General features: G+C 40.3%; 1 protein-coding gene across 1 annotated transcript in view; it reads right to left on the bottom strand.

Annotated features, from left to right (window-relative positions):
- Positions 1-19629, bottom strand: part of sema5a (sema domain, seven thrombospondin repeats (type 1 and type 1-like), transmembrane domain (TM) and short cytoplasmic domain, (semaphorin) 5A) — a 145860-nt gene that overhangs the window by 80393 nt on the left and 45838 nt on the right. The window contains exons 3-5 of the mRNA XM_080515431.1: positions 15768-15867; positions 10762-10807; positions 1055-1117 (exon numbers count right to left, since the gene is read on the bottom strand). Of these exons, the coding sequence (XP_080371557.1) occupies positions 1055-1117; positions 10762-10807; positions 15768-15867 (209 nt within the window). The remainder of the gene's footprint in view (positions 1-1054; positions 1118-10761; positions 10808-15767; positions 15868-19629) is intronic.

Genomic DNA, 19629 nt, shown 5'->3' with positions numbered 1-19629 from the left:
TGTATTTTGCAGCAGAAGGTAACATCAAAATTGTCTGTATCTCAAAATTGTAGTAACATTTGGCAGTAATTGTATAGCTTTTGAGAAAATCTAGGCACTTTCTTCACTTATTTGCTTATGTGGCACTATTTTACTAGAACAGCCCATTCAAGATGATGCTGAACTGTATGTGGCCCATGTATGTGCTTGAATTGATGTAAAATTTTAGTTTAAATGAAACTTATAATAATAATAATAATTAAAAATTGTTATGATTTGTTTTTATCTTCTGTTTGTTGCATTTCTTTCAGTTATTTTTATTTTGATCGTAACATGTAGCCTGGGTTACTGTAAGACTGACTACTTGATCCCATTTGTTAAAAAAAAAAAAAAGAGTCTCACAAAAAAACTTTTACAACTCATTGATATTTGGCATGACACTAAAAGCAAATACCGGTACTTGAGCTCTGATGCTCTTCTTGTTTTTTTTGCGGAAAAAGTAGAAAGTCAACCTTAAGAGGAGCAGTAACCATATTCTACTTCCAGCAAGTGTCAGGTCCTGGGATATGTTTTAATCACTCACACACTTCATTTAAAATAAAAAAAAATAACTTGCATATTCATTAAAAAAAAAAATTTAAAAATTGTTTTTTTGTACTGACGTAAATGTCAGGTTTTCAAAGGTTTAGGGCAATTTTTTACCCAACCTAATGGCCTTTGCTTTTTTATTCAATCATAATTTCCAAATTAGCTGTATGCAATTAACTAGAGCTTCACGATTTACATTTTATAATGGTAACATCAATGTTTTAGCATTGCTGTTTTGTGCTGATATTACAATTTTTGGTCAAAGAACTTTTTATTTCATCCATCCATCCATCCATCCATCCATCCATCCATCCATCCATCCATCCACAGGTAAAACATGAAACGCCACAAAGACTGTCTTGCTCTGAGGTGACAGTGCTTACAACTCATCTGAGATAAATGTTGACACAGATGAAAATATAATATTTTTTTTCTCCACATGTTTGGATCAATAAGGTAACTGTGTTCAGTCCTCGCTCAAACTCACCTCTGATTTTCCTCGGCTGAAGCAGGCTCCCTTGGTGAACTCGTCGCAGTGCCACTCAGCCTCCTGCGGAGACGGAGAGAAAAGCTGTGTGACACTCCCAATAAAGCATCAAGAAGAAGCAAACACTGGGCCATGTCACCATGAAGCCCTGTGAAAACCACTCAGGGAACCTAAGCACAACAGTGCTTGGCTCTCATCCTTTTGAAGTCGATTTAATGTCTGATGACGAGCCTGGCAACAAAACAAAGACTAGAAAACATTCAGAAATATGGAAAACCATACAGTGACAGGTCTGACATGCTAGCTGTAGGACTAATGTTTGGGTGCTGCCTATTTTTGACATGGGTGGGAGGAATGGATTAAAACAGAGAGAAACGTTAAATTAATGCGACATTGGATCTTCACTGTACTTTCAATCACACAAACACACTTACTGTACACACAAGTTCATAAGCCCTCCTAAATACAGACACAGAATCCAATTAAAGTGCATACCAAGCAGAGACCTCAAGAAACAAGAGGCAGGAACACGCAGAGCCAAATGTCAATTTGATTTATGTGCGAGGGAAGAGGAGGGATCTTAAGATGTAACAGGCGAGTCCCTGGAGTAAGATGTCAGTGTGATTTACATGCAAGAGTGAAACAGAAAGATTTACATTTTACTACTGCAGGGAGAAGAATGAGAAGATAACAGAGACTTGTCCCCTTTGAGGGAGAAGACACCAACGCATTCCAGTTTCTACAGTTTAATTCCATCATGACCTCTGGGGAAAGGGGTGGCTCTGTCATTGATATTTAAAAAAACACCAAAAAAACCCTCTATTCATGAAATGAGAGCTGGCTTTGGGAAAGTGCAAGGACACAATGTAAGGCTACTCCTGCCACCGCCTCTATGCCCATGCTGAGCAACAAGTCACAAAAAAGTCCTGAAAAGTAAAACTACGTGATTTCTATTCAAGCCACAAAGATATAGGTTTTTCTGAGCCGATAACCTGGCGAGTGGCCAGGGGCCCAGGACTTCACTCTCTGTGGGAATATAGTAAATATCACTAACTGGAAGGTATATTAGATTTCACCTCGGTATCACAACTGCTTTATGCCACGACAAGAGGGGGAGAAGAAAGCCAAACCCCCCTCAGCACTTGGAGAAACTTCTTTCATTTCCTCTTTGAGAAGGCTGTGGAAGTTTACTCAGTGTTTTATGACAGCGTCTTTGCTTTTCACCTCAGTGGCCTTTCTGGGGCGTAGCTGCACCCAACTGTACACACGCACGCACGCACGCACGCACGCACGCACGCACGCACGCACGCACGCACACACACACACACACACACACACACACACACACACACACACACACACACACACACACACACACACACACACACACACACACACACAGGCAGCAACAGGAGGGAGCTTAAAGAGAGTGGGAGAGAGAGAGAGAGAGAGAGAGAGAGAGAGAGCGGGAGAGACAGAGAGAGAGAGAGAGAGAGAGAGAGGGAGAGAGGAAAAGGGGCTCAGGGTGTATGGCACTATTCAGGGAGGATAAGATATGGAGCATTAATGGGAGCTGGCTTCTCTCCTCTTCTGTGTGTGTCGGTTTGCATTCCAGGCCAGAGCTGGCTATTCCGGGGCAAAGCCTCCATCACAGACACAAACCACACACATCAGCACAAAGCGGCACAGCCTGCACACACAGCACCGCAGCTGGCCACAACTGAATCCAGTGTGGGCGCTGAAAGCGCTTTCACTTATCGCCAGGGAGGTGGGGGAAGGGAACCTGTTAATGGTCTGAAACCTTACTCACTCATGTTCAGTGTAAAAATCAATCATAACACAATGCAAAATTACAACTTGAGATCACATTAATGGGAGCAAAGTGGTTGCTTTTATCATTACGGGGAGATTATGCGATTCATCATCATTTACCTTACTTTAAAGCACAATAGTGGAATATTATATATTGTCATTATATCTTTAAGACATCAAGTTCATCTAAGTAGTTGCCATCCGTACGGCAGGAAGTGGGGAATATGTTGGCATCATTGACCACTAAAGCCACCCAGTCCGAGTGCCTCGGATCAAATGGTCCAGGGTAAGGAACAGAATCAAAGCCACGCAAAAGCTGATGTCAGTGTCATTAGGAAACATTAAAAGCTCATTAACATGGTATTGTTCAGCCCCCATGCTTCCACGATGAATCTGTCTCAAACTGAAATATGTTGGGCGCGAGCAGTCGTTAAATAATAATAATTCTTGGCTTTATCAGAGGACGCTGCTTCACAGAGGCCTTTTTCTTTGCTTTTGTCATGAAGGGGACGACTGGAATAAAGGCTTAGAGGGGAAAACAAAGAGAATAAGAAAGAGCCAGAATCATATTTAGTGAGCTGATAATGGTGATGAATTAGGCCAAAAGAAGAAAAAAAAGAGTCATCACGGCATTGTAATGATATTCGGAGAAACATTTTGGATTTTGTGGGAGTTAGAAGAGGACAATTATGTTTTATGGTGAGTTTATAATTTCAGTGTTTTTATTGCATTCATAGCGGAAATGACAATATCATACTCCAAGCCACTTCATTTGGAGGTAAAATGGAAAGTGGGCAAGGCCAAGGTGTTTTCTGTCTGTAGTAACATATAGAGTAAATGAAACTCAAATTAAAGCAAAATCATTTAAGAACAGTGCATGAACGTCTATTGGGTGCTTTATACTTTTGACCCTTATACTACTGACCTTTCTCTGCTGACAAATTACATAATGTGTATTTTTCACCACTATGACTGCTGCACCATTTGCGATATAGAAAACGACCAGAAAACAGAGAAATATAGTTTTGCACTCACAGCCTAGTGATCATCATGGTGCCCTCAGGATTATTACTGTCCAATCACAGATAAGATTCAGCAGTGTGTCACACATTGGCAAGATGAGCTACTCAGCACTGTCAAAAACACAGTAACCTTGAAGAACTGCCAAGTATTCAAAGTTTAAGTTATTTTGGAAAAAGGTCACAGTCGATCCAGCCGTCCCCGCAGCGTTTCTTCTTCATCCAGCCCTTGCTGGAGTCTACACTCCTTGCCGCAGCATTTGTAATAAACACCATAATGGAATATTTTCAACACATCATCGTTAATCAACACACGGTCACGGGTTGTTTTGGGTCTCACAACTCATTTTATTCTTAGCTCATCAGTGTCGGAGGTAAGTGTACGCTGCCTTGATTCTCACCTTCCCAAGGTAAATCACCAAATGAACTCCAATAATTTGTAAAATTCTGCATTTCCAAATTAATGATTGTAAAGTGATGATGATCACAGAATGCATGATTCAATAAATATGCGAAAACAATAAGGTATGTGCTGCTCTTATCTTTTGTACCCTAGCTTTGGCAAGGCATCACTTCCTTACTGTCGTTGCATTTAACGACGAGATTAAACTTGAACATATGAACATAAAAATAAAAATCATCTCGTTATGTGAACGAGAACAGTTCACAAAACGCTGTTTCAGATAACAATATAGCAGTGCTAAGACAAATTCCCAATGCTTGCAATTTATCATACAAATGCTAGATGTGGGAAAGTGTGTTCATGTTAGTGTTGTCCAAGAGATTCTATTAAATATAAATGACATAAATAACAAACTGACCTTTAAGTCATTATTATTTATAATATTTTTATTTTACACTTTATATATATAAAAAAAACAAAAACCTTGAGCAACTGGAAGTTTACTGAACTGTTACATATTTCATGTTTCAGGTGTGAGGAGATGTTCTAACAGTAACCACACAAATATTCTTGGTAAAATTCAAGGTTTTTCCAGCATTAAGTACATTTTATTCATCTACTTTCAGTGTTCCTTCAGAAGAAAATGCACTACCTCGTAAAATTAATGATTAGAAATTAGAGAGCAGGAGAAAATAAGTGACTAGAGTTTTGGATCATTGCTGCTCACTGTTAAATTTAACAGTGCTTCTCCAACAAAAAGTACATTTACAATAACATCATCTCGATCACATACAGGGACATTTTGCTTATACAGCAGATAGTGACTGGGTCTACATGGTGAATAAACTTTAAAGGAGCTTGAATGCGTAAATGGTTGTATTCCAAAAACACAACACCAACTAGTGGCTGACAAGCAAACCTCCACGTTTGTATCATTTCAGGTGCTTTTGTCTGTATAACAAACATTTTCAAATCACCGCCGTCTGAATACAGCAAACTGAAAATGCAATAACAATACCCCTTTCAGTCAGTTTTTATCGTAGAAACAGTTTTGTACAAAAAAAATCAAGGATATCTAAAGAGTGCATTTCATATATATTTTGTCCAGAAATTTGATTGTTTCATCACCTTCATGTGTTTAGGAGTTGGCAAGCCCCTTTAAAGAAAATCCTTAATGCACATGCTGCCAAACAGCTTGGCTGGAAAGGGAATGAAGTTTCTTCTCTGAGGATCTAAATGACGGAAATCTGTGAGGGTCTGAAATACTCTATCACATCTGAAAAATTGTCATCTGACTAAATGTGGCAGTACTTTAGAATATGAGATCCGGTTTTAGTAGGGGGCCCCCAAGAGCAATTAACGTAAAAAAAAACACACACATTTTAACACGTTTATTAATATTAGATGACAAATGTTTTCATGTTTAAGTGATGAAATATATAATCAAAGCTATATCATACAAAACATAAAAGTTTATAGTAGGTGTAGATCATTTGTCAGTAATATCGACATTAATGAAGGGCCCCTAAAATCAGGTTTTGCTTCGGGCCCCTTGAAAGCTTGGGCCGGCCGTGCACAGTTACCTGATGTGAAGGGTTCGGGTGGGCTGACGAGGAGGCAGAAATTCAAACTCAGGAAGGGAGAATGTGTCACTTCAGGAAGGAAGAAGAAATGATGTTATGTTATGTTGTATGCACTGTTCTCAGTGGTGCCCACTGTAATGGGTGCGATCCTCAGAGTTTAACCATTGTGCCTCTGACTCCTCACACTTAGAAGCTTTTGTCCCTGCTTGGTGGGTGCAGCTTCGGAGAGTGAGGGTGGGCAGTGAGGGTGGGAGGCAGAGACAGAGAAAGGGACAGAAAAAGGAATATATGGGACAAACAAACCCCAAAACAACAAAGAGAAAACTGATTCGGAGTCAGCCAGAACAAGGGAGACTGTGTGGGCAGAGTGAAGTAGTCAGTGAGATGGAGGAGGGAGTGAGGAGTGAGGAGTGAGGAGCTGAATTCCAAAATACCAGTTTCCAGACATGATATTGAATATATTTTGCATAAAGAGGGTCCAGAGAACACACTCACTGCTGACAGCTGTCTAGCTTAGTGAAATGACTGGCTGTGTGTCTCATTACAAGAGGACGACGGCGGGTTGAGAGTACGAGCTGGGCAGATCCTGCGGGGGAAATATAATCCGTCTTATGAATAGCTGATATTACCTTTTGATGTGCTGGCACAATATTTACTATTCAGACTGATGTCTGCTGATGTAAGCTACTGAAAGATTTACACATGAAATTGGTCTTGATGTCATGTCTCAGCAAGTGTGTAAGTCTGAGTCACTACACATATCATCACAACACATTGGAGAGATGAGTCGGACGAGAAGTGACCCCTCGCTGTGCATCTTACTATATAGGCTGAGGATGCTCTTGCCTCACCTTGCCATCATCTCCATGAATGCACTAGGATCCTTATTTCTCCTTCCAATAACACTTTTTTTTTACCTATGCATTTAAATGGCCAGCTCAGTAATTGAGTTAGTAATGCTGCCAGAGCTTCCGAGGACAATTTCTGTTTGCCACTGATTAGCAGGGCTAATTGTCAGGATAACGAAGTCTAATTACAAAAGACACGCCTGTGAAATACAACATGCAAGGGTGGGAAGAGCCTTTTGTTTTCTTCGTAGTCCTCCTCCTTCTTAATGACACAGCGGTACAAGGAGAGGCAAAGAAAAATGGAGGCACAATGTACATCTCAACCACGTACAGTGTCTGTTGCCAAAGGGAGCTGTTATGGATAGTCTTCTCATGTGCCAGTGCTGGAGGAGAGGTGGAGAGGGAGAGAGTCTGGAGTGTATTTTCACAATTTTCTCCTCCTCTGTTGTATTGAATGGTATACAATACCAGGGTTCCTCTTCATCCCTGTGCTTATTGACTAATGCACGACCACAGTGTTTCTGTTGAAACTCAGCCTCATTGTCTGCATCCTGTTTCGATTCAGCATTGAAAAACGCATCCGCATATTGATTCTTAAAGGCTGCGTGTTCCCCTTTAATTCCTACTTACATTTGCACCTTGGCTTGGGGAAATAAAAATTCAAGAGGCTGTTTCTTTGTCCGCAAATTAGACACTTTGGTTCTTTTGAGTTAGGGCTTTTTAAGACTGCTATGGAGGTGTGGAGCCTTCAATTAGAGCAGGTGTGCAAATGGACAGAAATGACCACAGCATTTGGGTATTTAAGTCAGAGGACATTATGTGAGGAGCTCACGTGCTGACAGAAACATGAAGCAGAGTGGTACATTGGGCTCACTTGGACCTTCATCAGCACTGGCAGCACAATAGGAAAAGGCACTGCCAGCATTGATTGGCCTGCCCGAAGTTGGCAGTAGCTCCGTTCAGGGAGCTGAATGAGCGACAGCGAGGGCAGAAGGGCAGTGCTGAACAGATGTGAGATATGATACAGAGTTCACCCGTGGACATAGGAGGTGAAACTGTGCTTTACTGGGCTGTTTTATAGCTACTTATTTGGCTGTGGTGACTCTGCATGTCTCATTAGTTGTGAATGCTGGAGAGTGAAAGTCTAAAATGAAGCAAGGAGAAAGAATCAACCTTTTGTTCTGACAGTGTTTTCCAGATCAGTGAGGATGAGGGTAGAGGTTGACAGGGGGAAGAAAGGCCTCTTCAGGCTGTTCACTGAAAAAAAATTATTATTAAAAGAAAGAAAAAAAGATAATGAACTGCCAGTTATTAACTCCAATCAAGGACATAGGGAGCCTCACGTTTACCCCTTCAACCCCTTCACTTCAACAATCACTCAGTTTGAGCAAAAGCTCCAAAGTTCATGTGATGTCAAATACCTTCTGTTTGTGATTCTATGAGTGTTTCTCTGTCTTGTAAGCAGTTTCTTCGACATGCCTTTATATCTCCCCTAGGGGACTGAGCCTTTTCTACTCTCAGGACTTATTGGAGAGCACATCTGTGGGGTGGCCTTAAAAGACACAGAAACAATGAAAGTGTAAAAGTTCTCAGATGGCTTAACACTCGCTCTTTTCACAAATGTCCTCTTTCGCTCAAACTTTTGATGTTGTTGGCTTTTTCTTTTTTTTTTTATTACCTCCAAGCAAGGAGGGCATTTACTGAGGAGATTACGGTTGCTGGGGCTCAGACTCGATCAATCTTCTTGTCTCAGCTCGATATGTGCAATAGACCAGCAGTGTTTAGCTACCACCCTAAGTGTCAGTACACTCTAAACCCTCCATAATACAACAATAAGGCTACAGAGTATTAAGAGTTAATTTTCTGCCTCACAGAAATGCTAGAAAAAAAACAACCCTGTACACTCAGACCAAGGACAGGAAAAGGTATGTTGGATTTACCTTGCCTTCATGCAGCCGAGGACCTTGGCCGCTGTTTTTCTCCAAAGAAATGTTTCATGCATGTATACACAGGATGAGATCAGCCATCGATCATATGGTAATTATGTCTGTCTTTGGTGTATTGTAGGTTGTTTGTATTACTGAGCCTTTAAGCCTTGTGCTCTGTCAAGTCATACACCGCCTTCCTCTTAACACTGCCAGTCATGCAAGAACAAACCACTGTCATCGGGCATTAGCTGACAGGGCTGATACATGGGGTAGGGGTGAAATTACAAAGACAGACGTAGGTGTAGCCTTTAGTTTGGAGGAAACAAAACAAACACGAAATCATGCAACTCTTTTGAGTATCAGTGCAACGGAAATAAAATGCACTGAACTAGTATCGGTTGGTCGTGCACAAACTTTCTTTGTCGGCTGGGCACCCTCACGACAACATTCCCTTGTAAATCTATTTGATCAATCAGCGATGCATGTAATGTGAGTGGAGGAATATTGCCGTAGGGGAAACTCATTCAAGTCTTTCATATCCAACAACAATGGGAATGAGAAATATATGTAAACCCTGCCACAGAGGCAACCAAATCTCTGTGCAATTAATCTCCTGGTTTATGCTCGAATGAAGAAGAAGAAAAGACCCAAGCAGATTTCAGAAGAGGTGAATGGAACAGCACCACTTATGCTCTGCAAATTTGAACTTCGACTTCCCCTTGACTCTCCAGCCCCCTTTCCAGTCAGATGCAAATCAGGGGCAAGTGCACAGGTCAAAATAAAGTGGCCCCGGGGCCTTGGCAGGCATTACCAAATCCTTTCCTCTCAACAGAAGGTGTCTTGGAGATGAGACGCTGATTGGCTCGGTGGAATCTCCTCACTGATTCTGCAGCGCCAGCCGAGCGCAGGATGAAATAAAAAAGAGGGTATGATTGGGTGCACGGATGGCACAGAGCATCTTTAAAAAGCATCCGTGTCCCAGTGAGCGGCTACAAAAGAGCGGCTCTGCATGAATCCTCGTCTTTCTCCATGGGGGGTTTCTCCGCTTTCTTCCCTCTGTCTGCATGCTGTCGTGCTGCTCCACAATTCCTTTGTGTGCAATGCCCTCAACTCCTTTCCAGCCAAACAGATTTTGCCTCGCTTCTTATTTAGCCTGACCATTTTTCTCATTTTCCCCTTTCTGGGCGGATTTATATCAACACTGCTCCCTCCATCCTCCATTCACACTACTCTGTTTCTCACCTCGCACCCTTCCCATCCTTTCCCCTGGTTTACCAGGGTGTAAACAGCAAACACGAAGAGTTGCCTAAGCATCAACGAAGCCTTGCTGCTACCACCGCCAAGATATAAAGAGCTCAATGTGTCAATGTTTGTATTGTAACTCAGTGGGTTACAAAACGGCGAGCGCCACAGGTGCTCCATGTGGTGCAAAATTAGTGTGAAAAGAAAGAAAGGGAGGGGAATCATTTTAATTCCAAAGTACAGAAGAAGGAGATGAGAGGTAGTTTGTGAAAACAAATCTGCGACCAAAGTTGTACTGCTGTTTCTATATGTTAATTGCAAGTTGTACAACTTTCCATCATGAACCGGCAGTGAAGTCTTCAAGCAAGTTTGCTTAAGATTTTTCTTTTGGACTGCTTGTGGGGATTTATTGACGTTGTTATCTTCAGAAAAGTTGAACCGAAATTGAGGCGTCATGTTAAATAAATTGCGCACAGTTTTAAAAATTGCGCAAAAGTCTTGCTTCACAGTATTTGTCACATGCAGCTTCCCAAATTGGATTTAAACACTGAGGGTATTAGTAGCCTAGGCTGCAGATCAACACTCTTTCCCTCCCTCTGTGGATCCGCTCACAGCGCCGTCAACCAAACCCAATGATTCTCCCTCGGTCGGAAAGTTGTTTTGACATGTGAAATGCTAAACCATTTTACTGTAACAGCTTTCAGTTGTGAGAGCAGGACGTTCCTTCCTGCAGCTGGCATGGCAGTGTGTTTGGTTGGAGGCAGGCAATGAGAGTTGTACGATTAAAATGTAATGCACGTTCACCCAGAAAACCAGGTGAGTCACACAGAGGTGAAATCAGAGAGACAGAGCGAGAGAGAATTAACACTCACCTGGATTAGTGTCAGGTCTTCCAGATTGAGCCTGAAGAGGTGATTTCTGTAAAAAAAAAAAGAGGAAAAGACAGTAAAAAAGTGATAAAGTATGAGTAGCTTGAGTCGTTTTATGCACATTCGCAGGAAATATTACATGCACTTTGAACAGCACATCACTTCTGTTTAGTCTTTATAAAAAATGTCAACACACGGTTAAAAGAGTAGAATTATAAATATTTATGTGGTTCTTTCTGGTACAAAATACAGTAAATTGAGCAATGAATTACATCTTTGTTATATCCAAATGTGCAACAAACAAGCTGACATGGTGATTTTTGGGCAAATCTGTAGACAAGTGAGAAATCCAGTATGTCAGTGTTTTTCGTCAGGTCAATTAGCAAAACAAACAAGTTGAATCTCAGTTTTCCCACCACTCAGTATGTTTTCAAAATGTCATCATGTCAGTTAGCTTCACTACTTTCAATCTCAGCCCTGTGTCATGTTGTCTATTCACAAACAGTCTGATCCCCGGTAATTATATTAGAAACAGCAGTAAGATTTAATGAAAAAATTAATAAATGCTTCTATTCTAATGCTTCAATTTATATACTATAGAAATGTCATCCTTGTGAGCATGATTTCACATTCTAGTGGGCTAGTTTTGCCCTTAGGCAGTATGTTTGATACCCCCTGGCAACAGGCAACAAGTTTGGGGATTTGGGTTTTTGTGAAATTAGGGACGTAAAAACACCCAAATATTTGTATCGCTGCGCCAAAGAAACACTGTAACAAGGTCACTTTAGTGAATGTGTTACAAGTGATTGGTTTAGTGGAGATTCACTGTGAAGAAGTAAATTTTTCAGTTATTCACTGGCACGGTAGTAAAGACCGAATCCAGCTGGGTAAATGAGTAAATGCTTGTTGTCAGCCTCATGAAGCATCCATAGACATTAAATATACATTTTCATCTCACTAAGCAATCGTCCTCATTTGAATGCCAGACTTCTAATACATCGTAGTAAATGTTGAGTGGCACTCACTGCTCATTTGCAGCAGTTACAAGCTTTTTTTCCAGACAACACAACTGTACACCTATGGTTTTGCACTGCAGATTAATCCATAGTTTTAATTTGCACTAATTTTATGAATTCCACAAGAAACAATGATCGCCAATAAAATATGCAAAGGAACTTGTCAAACTGAAGTTGTTGACAGAGTAAGTGACTTATGTAGCTTTGGTTTTCTTATCTCAAGCAGAAATGAGATGCTGTTTTTTTTTTTTTTTTCACTTATTCATATATTGAAAAAAACTCAAGTTTCCATGCAAAAGCATGTGCAAGAAAAAATACTGTACAATAGTTGTGAACCCAGCAATCTGTTAAAAGTCATATTTCAAACTACTGCATCTGAACTTCATACGTTTCTCTCAATTGTAAGTGTTCTTGTGCTATATGAAGCTGTGAGCATGTAGTCAGAATGCTGAAAAGAGCTAGATTCAGTGGATAGCTGGATTTTAATCATGGCAGAACAGGATGAATGCCGAGGTTTAACCAAAGTCCAATCAGGACCAAAAATACAAAGAGAAGATCAATCTTCGCTCTGAGGTTATATGTTATTAGTCTATTTCCTTACATTTCCTTTCAGTTATTATTATTATTATTTTTTAGTAATAGTAAAAGAGCGAGACAGACTCAAGGACATTGAAAGCCTGGCAGTGAAATCTGTGATAATCCTGCCTTGCCTGAAGCATTTCACAATCTTCAAGGCACCGATGAAATTTCATTGGCATTTCCAAGTTTTTAAAGCACATGAGGCCATAATGAAAAGCTTATTAATAGGAATATTCAGTATTTAGGCTGACAGTGTTACATCTAATAAAACCATGATGCACATTTACAAAAAACAGCTCCCACAGAATCTGACTGACTAAAAGCATTATTTATTGTGAAATTTTTCATTTGAGATTTTGTCATCTCCTTATTCTGGTCTAAGGTGACTATTGTTGGATTTGATTGCAAAGGAAATTATTTCATTAAGTTTCAGGAGAGAGTAACACTTTTTTTTAAGGATCTGATTGGAAAAAAAAAATTATTTTAAAAACTGGTCAGTAAACAGACTTTGCAGTTTGATGACCTAGGATTGCCTTTGCCATTTTCAACCGGCAAACTTTTTAAAATCACATATCTATCTCATTTCAGAGTTAAAACGGTGAAGCGTGTTCCCACAAAACACCTGCACATGCTGATACAAACACTCAGAAGAGAATCTATCAGTTTTTCAGAGTGACCGTCAGACAAGTCTCAGTGTGGCTGCAGCCCCCCATTTTACTGTATTGATATTTGTATCGATCCCTCTTTCCTTCCATTATCACTCATACTTCTAACCCAACCTGCAGCCACATTGCCTCTCACAGTTAGACACTCAATAGCCATTGAATAGGCACCAAGCTAAATCGCTTATTTGATTTTGTGGTATTGATTGAACTGGCTGAACTGGGGCTAAAAGTACAAGATAGAAAACAACTTCAGTCTTTTAATATATTTGATTATATTATATTATATTATATTATATTATATTATATTATATTATATTATATTATATTATATTATATTATATTATATTATATTATATTATATTATATTATATTATATTATATCATATCATATCATATCATATCATCAAACAAAAAGCCACACACATCCCGACTCAATCCAAGCATATTTCAATGTGAGGTGAGCGCCATATTAAATTTAGTGCTGGACAATGATAAAAACAAAGATAAAAATGTACCATAATCGCAATGAATAACAAAGATAAAAATGTACCATAATCGCAATGAATTGCAGGAGTCTCTGCAATTGATTGCATGCTTAAAAGCCAAAACTCAATAAATCCAATATTATTTATTCTGCAATTATATTTTAAAGGCACTGCTGTATGAGAAAGTGATGCATTGAGCAACATTGTTCCCTTAACAGAGTAGCACTTTACATTTACAGAATAAATAATTTAATACTTTATTTGACTTTAATGCATCTTCTTGCTGGAAAGTAAGTCAATGAGGTCATTGGACCTGGTTGTATGTTTTGCAAACTGTTTCACTCCTTATCAAAGTGGCTTTATCAGTTCAAAGTTATTCGCCAACACCAGGGCATTCATGTTGTAATGTTTTGTTAGAGCAAGAGAAGTTGCCTCTTCTTTTCTGTTCAGGTGCTTCACAGCTGTTTCAGACCTGCTTCAAATGTTCTTATTGGTGAGCTTTAAACAAAACCAGTATTGTTCAGCATCCTATCACTTCTGTCCTACAGTTTGTGTTGATAACGAGCACTGAAAGCATTTTCAGTGTTAATCGACTGATGCTATACTGTTATAATATCATGTCAACATACTGATGAGCCTTTTTTTCCATTTGAGTTCCAGTGTGCATTAGTAAATTCCCTGGGCTCACTTTGCTTCTGTTTGTTTCGCTCCGTTCCTTCCTGATGGCCTCCTTCTATTATCTCCCACTCACATTGTTGTGATTTTTTATAATCTTTTTTCTATTGACAAGTGGAGCCATTACGAGAAGTGCGGAGCACACTTCATCAGGAATCAGCTGGAGGCTCCAATGCCATTGATGTGCGTACACACATCTACAGAGAGGAACCAAGTGGAAAGAAACAAAGGTTGAGGTTTTATAGAAATGTTGAGTATAGGCCACAAAGAAACTACTTTTACACTTATTCCGATATTGACATAACGGATCCTGTCAGCCCTAAACATGTATCCAAAGTCCTGCAGATTATGTACACGTGCATGTCATGCATTTAAAAAAGAACTCAATGCAACCAAAATATTGCTGATATCAAAAAGAGGATGATATGTTAATCCTTTGGCAGCCTACACAGTACACATGAAACCTTGATTCTGTGTCCTCATTTCCATTAAAACCAGCATTAAATTCTGCAGCCGTTTGAACTACAGTAGGGAATCTATTGGATCAGTCATACAGGTCAGTTTTCAGTCGATTCATCAATGACTATTGGTCACCTATGATGATGTCACTGATTCACTGGTTCACACGTGAAGACCTCTTCAGACAAATACTGACCACAGAATGGAAACAACCCATAAGGACCGCAGTTTTGGAGATGGTATGACCTTCTAATGGTCACTCAAACCCCTATGACTGCTCCTTTTCTGTATCCCACCTACGAGCTAAACCCATTCTAAATGTTATTTACTTTTCCTGGAAGGCCATATAATTATGGCTGATCAGTCTCAATTTCATATATCAATACTATGTCATCATTTACATTGCTTGCCTGTTTGTTTAGGGCTTCCCTGGCTGTTTCTGGTCCTTTGTTTCACTTGGCAATACTCAGGTCTATAAATAGAACTTGTGAAAGAACTGAGCTGAACTCGAAAAGGATAAGAAGCCTGACAGCTTTTGTTTGTGGACACTGTCACAGCTGACAGTCCTGCTGCAATAACACAAATCTTCATTATGTCTTCATATGCGCACTGATGCTTATCTGGAAAACTTTAACAACTGTTAAGGCTGATGAGAATTAAGTTGTTTTTTTTGTTTGCATACTTGATTATTTTACTTGTTAATCTTTCAGTGAAATGAAAGACCTTTGGAAACAGTAGGGTAAGAGACAGTATTGCACATAGGAAGAAGAGACGTTCCCCAAAATCTGCCTGTGTAAACATAATAATGTCTCCACAACCTCAGTAATAAAAGTGCGCACGCATGCACACACACACACACAGATACACAGATACACAGATACACACACACACACACACACACACTTGACTTGGCTTTACAGACAATGGACCTGGAAACAAACTAAAAGCTACTTCATTGGCACTTTTGAAAACATCTATAGAGAAACTGATCATTACTCATGCCATGCATCAACAAACACTGCATAAAACGAGAATGAACGAAAGCACAATGAACGGACAAATTGCAAAGTGAAGACAAAGAGGGAGGATCGAAGGAGAGGACACAGAAAACAAGTTGGAAGATGGGTTACCTGGCGCCCACGATTAGTTCGTTCTGGCCAGGGTCAAAGGTCAGCTGCGAGTAATCCACCGTGCCCTCTGCTTTGAACCTGGAGATCCACGGCTCCATCTCTGCCAACGATACCAAAAGAACACAGTGAGCCAATCAGAGGAAAGCATTCATGGCCGTTCATGAAAGCTGGAATGATGAAGTATCTGAGTTGAAAAGGCTGGTTTAACTTTTCCCATGACACTAAAACTCTAAAGCTCTAAGAAGGAGATATGTACCCCATCTGCAGCTCTTTATATTCCTGCCTTCATTTTAGAATTTTGTTTTTTAATACCTGAAGATGTATTTGTAATAGTTGTATTTGCAAATCAAAACTGCCCAGATTTAAATACTAAAAATGGTTGTTTGTAGTCAGGGCTCACGCAAAGAACCCAAAACACTGCAGACTACAGTTAAGAGTTGCTTCTGGCTTCAGTGCAGTAATTCTGGTTTACTTGCAGGTGCAAATTATTGTTGCCACAGACCAGTAAATCTTATAATCACAGGCTGAAGTCCAGCAGTCTTCTAGATGAAACAAAGCACACCTGAGTAAAGAACTGTAAAACAGTCTTTAGAAAAAAAACAAACACCTATGTTGGTGTGTAATCAATCATATTCACTCATTCACTCATTGGTTAAATTGGTCATTTTTAGCTTGAGCCACATTTATACACCAAGGTTTTCAAGTTTACTTTTTTTCCATAACAACCTTTTCCTTGTCAAACATGATAAAATTTCTTTTTAAGACACTAGGCACAGCTGTTCATTAAATATGAAACATTAGTACTTAAAACTTAGCGAGACACAATATATTACATAAAAACTTGTTTTACTGTCTCCACAAAGCATTGAAACTGAGGAAAAACATCTCCTAATATTCCTGATGAATTGCAAAACTCTTGCGTGATCCTGATCTGGCACATTCAAATTGCTTTGTTTAGAAAGACATATTCTAAAAAATATACCGTAAGTCATTGTCTTGCTTACTTGGCATTCCTGAATTGGTTTTTCATATTTTAGCCGAAACCCAGGTTTGATGGACCCCTTCATATCAATCAAGATGTGAAAATGAGCATTCTTAAATCACTAAACAAAAATAAAATGGACTGAATACAGAAAAAAAGACATCCAGCTGTGCTTGATTGATAAGGTCGTTCATTCATGAAATCCTTTTGCTTGGATCAAAGTGCTCAGATGTTAGTGGTTCACATGCTTCTTGTCTTGCAGTGAAGCCAGAAATGTGACGCAGTCGGGACGCCTTTGATTTCTCTGCATTTCCAAAAACTCCCGATGATCAAGTGGTTTAATGGAAATAAATGTATACTCTCCCCTGCACACACACACACCATGAAGAAGGCTGAGATTCCAACATTTCACGGAGCCTGACAGAGTGTCCATGGAGGTTACATACATAAAGAGAGAGGTGGGGAGACAGAGAGACATCCCAGACAGACACTGACATTTTATCCACAACATGCCTGTTCTCTTGGCGCCCAACCCATTAACCCTTGACCAATGACATCAAGCCATGAGGACGGCTCGTCTACTGTCTGGTTACCCGATAGGTTTGGTCAAGGGTGGTCAATCAGTCATTACAGTGACTTGTGCTCTCCATTGTTCATTGCTACCTCCGTCGGTCGTCTTAATTCTTTATCCAAGTGGTACTGTATACAGAGATTGGATTACACTTGAAGAGCGCCTCACCATACATGGTGTATTTACTCACGACAGACGATATCTTTGTGAAAAATGCCAGTACTAAAATCAGAAGGGTTGTTCCTTTCAGCATTGGTTGCGACAGTAATTCCAAGTCATTCATCACCACATTTGTGAGCTATTTGAAGACTAGAAGAAAAATAAAAATCAAAGGGACTTTTTTAATTTACCAGGGAGCTTTCCATCAGGGCCAGCACAGAGAGAGGGAGAGAGAGAGGGAGAGAGAGGGAGGACAGCTTGAATATCCTCCTCGAAACACATTATCTGCTTCTTCAGGCACACCTGTCAGACAGCGTTTCAAATGAAAGCACCCTCTCCCTTGACTGCATCAAAAGCAAGTACTTCGAGCTTCTGTGACAAACGTGGGATTTCTGAGTGGCTCAATTTGAAATAAAAAAAGAAAGAAAGAAAGAAAGAAAGGGAAAAAAAAAAACATTGGGAGCTTCCAAAGAACATCTGCCACCTCCAACTTATGTACAGGGACCAAACTATGACTCTACAAACAAAACAACATCATCTGCTGAGAGACAGTGCCACTGTATGCAAAGGCAGGCATTTTCCCCTTGTTCTCTTTCAAGTCTCTAGTGATAACTAGAAGAGAGTTGTGTGAGGGGAAAAAGAAAATCCCCCCTGCGTCTTATGCTGGCTTTCACAGCAGCACTAATACATTTTCATTAGCCTCCGTGAAATAAATATCTGTGGGATCGCGACCAACTTCCCCCCCAAAAATTTCATTTTGGTTAATAGAAGCTGCTCTGTTTATTCTTGAGGGAGACAGAAAGTTTTGGATGTGCCAATCCATTGGTTGCAATAGGCTTGTTATTCGTGAGGATCCCTGGCTCCACCGGCATACAAATGTAGCTGTGACACCCCCCGGGGGAAGACAACGCTTGACGAACCCAGCATCTCCTCATAAATCTCCCTGACTCACCAGGGGAGCCTAGCTAAAGGAGGTGATTGAATGTGTCTGTGTGTGTGTGTGTGTGTCTGTCTGTGCATGTGTGTAATCCAGAAATAGAGGATATTTGTTGGGGTGTGCAAATGGGGTGAAAGGTTGTAATTGAACACAACAGCACTCAAAGGATTTATGGCCTTTTGTGATGCGGCCAAGGAACCATTCATAAGCATTCATAACCGGAGTGGCTGCGAAGCTAAATATATGTAACTTCCCAAAGTCAAGCTCATGAGGTTTGAGCAGATTGTACTTTAGGTATACCGCTGGGATCCAAACGCTTGGAACCAACTCTAACAACAACCTCGCTGGATACCAACTTAGTGTCACCACAGAGACTAATTCTGAACTCTGATCCTACATGCGATATTTATTTGTTTTTGGATAGGATGTAATAGCTAATTTTAATGGCACTCGGGGAGGTTTTTATAGCGCTACACAGAGCCAACAAATCAACCTTATCGTTAACCAAAATGAAAAGAAGCAGTCGGACAACCCCAAGTGAATATACTAAAAAAAAAACATAATCCCATACCCACTTGCTGTATTTCAATTCTGCTTTGAATGTTACATGGACTCACATCAGCTGCACTTTAAATGCATGTGATAATGTAATCACATCACAACCATGCTTGTGCAGCAGCTGAGTGAATTAGAGGATTGGCCGCTTTTGAGACGAAGGCGTCATCATCACACACACACACACACACACACACACACACACACACACACACACACACACACACACACACACACACACACACACACACACACACACACACACACACACACACACACACACACACACACACACACACACACACACACACACACACACACACACACACACACACACACACACACAAATTGGGATGAAATTTTAAGGCGCAGAAAAGGCTTTGAGCCAACACGAAGCTAACAATCATACACATATACGACCCCCTCCCCCTTTTTTTCTCGGTCCCAACTTATCCCCTTAACCCCCGTCTCCTCTTCAAAAATAGAGCAGCCCATCACTCACATACCATTTGTTATTCCCTGCCTTGACTAAAAGCAGTTGACGCAAAGACAAAATGACAGGATGTATAAATATTTACACCAAGCATCAGAGGCCACGCCAGTCTCCAGACTGCCTGTGCTCAAAGCTACTGCTCCACCATCACTGCCAGACCAGCAA

Source organism: Blennius ocellaris, assembly GCF_963422515.1.
Source record: "Blennius ocellaris genome assembly, chromosome: 19".
Taxonomy (NCBI): domain Eukaryota; kingdom Metazoa; phylum Chordata; class Actinopteri; order Blenniiformes; family Blenniidae; genus Blennius; species Blennius ocellaris.
This window is presented reverse-complemented; position numbering and strand designations above follow the sequence as displayed.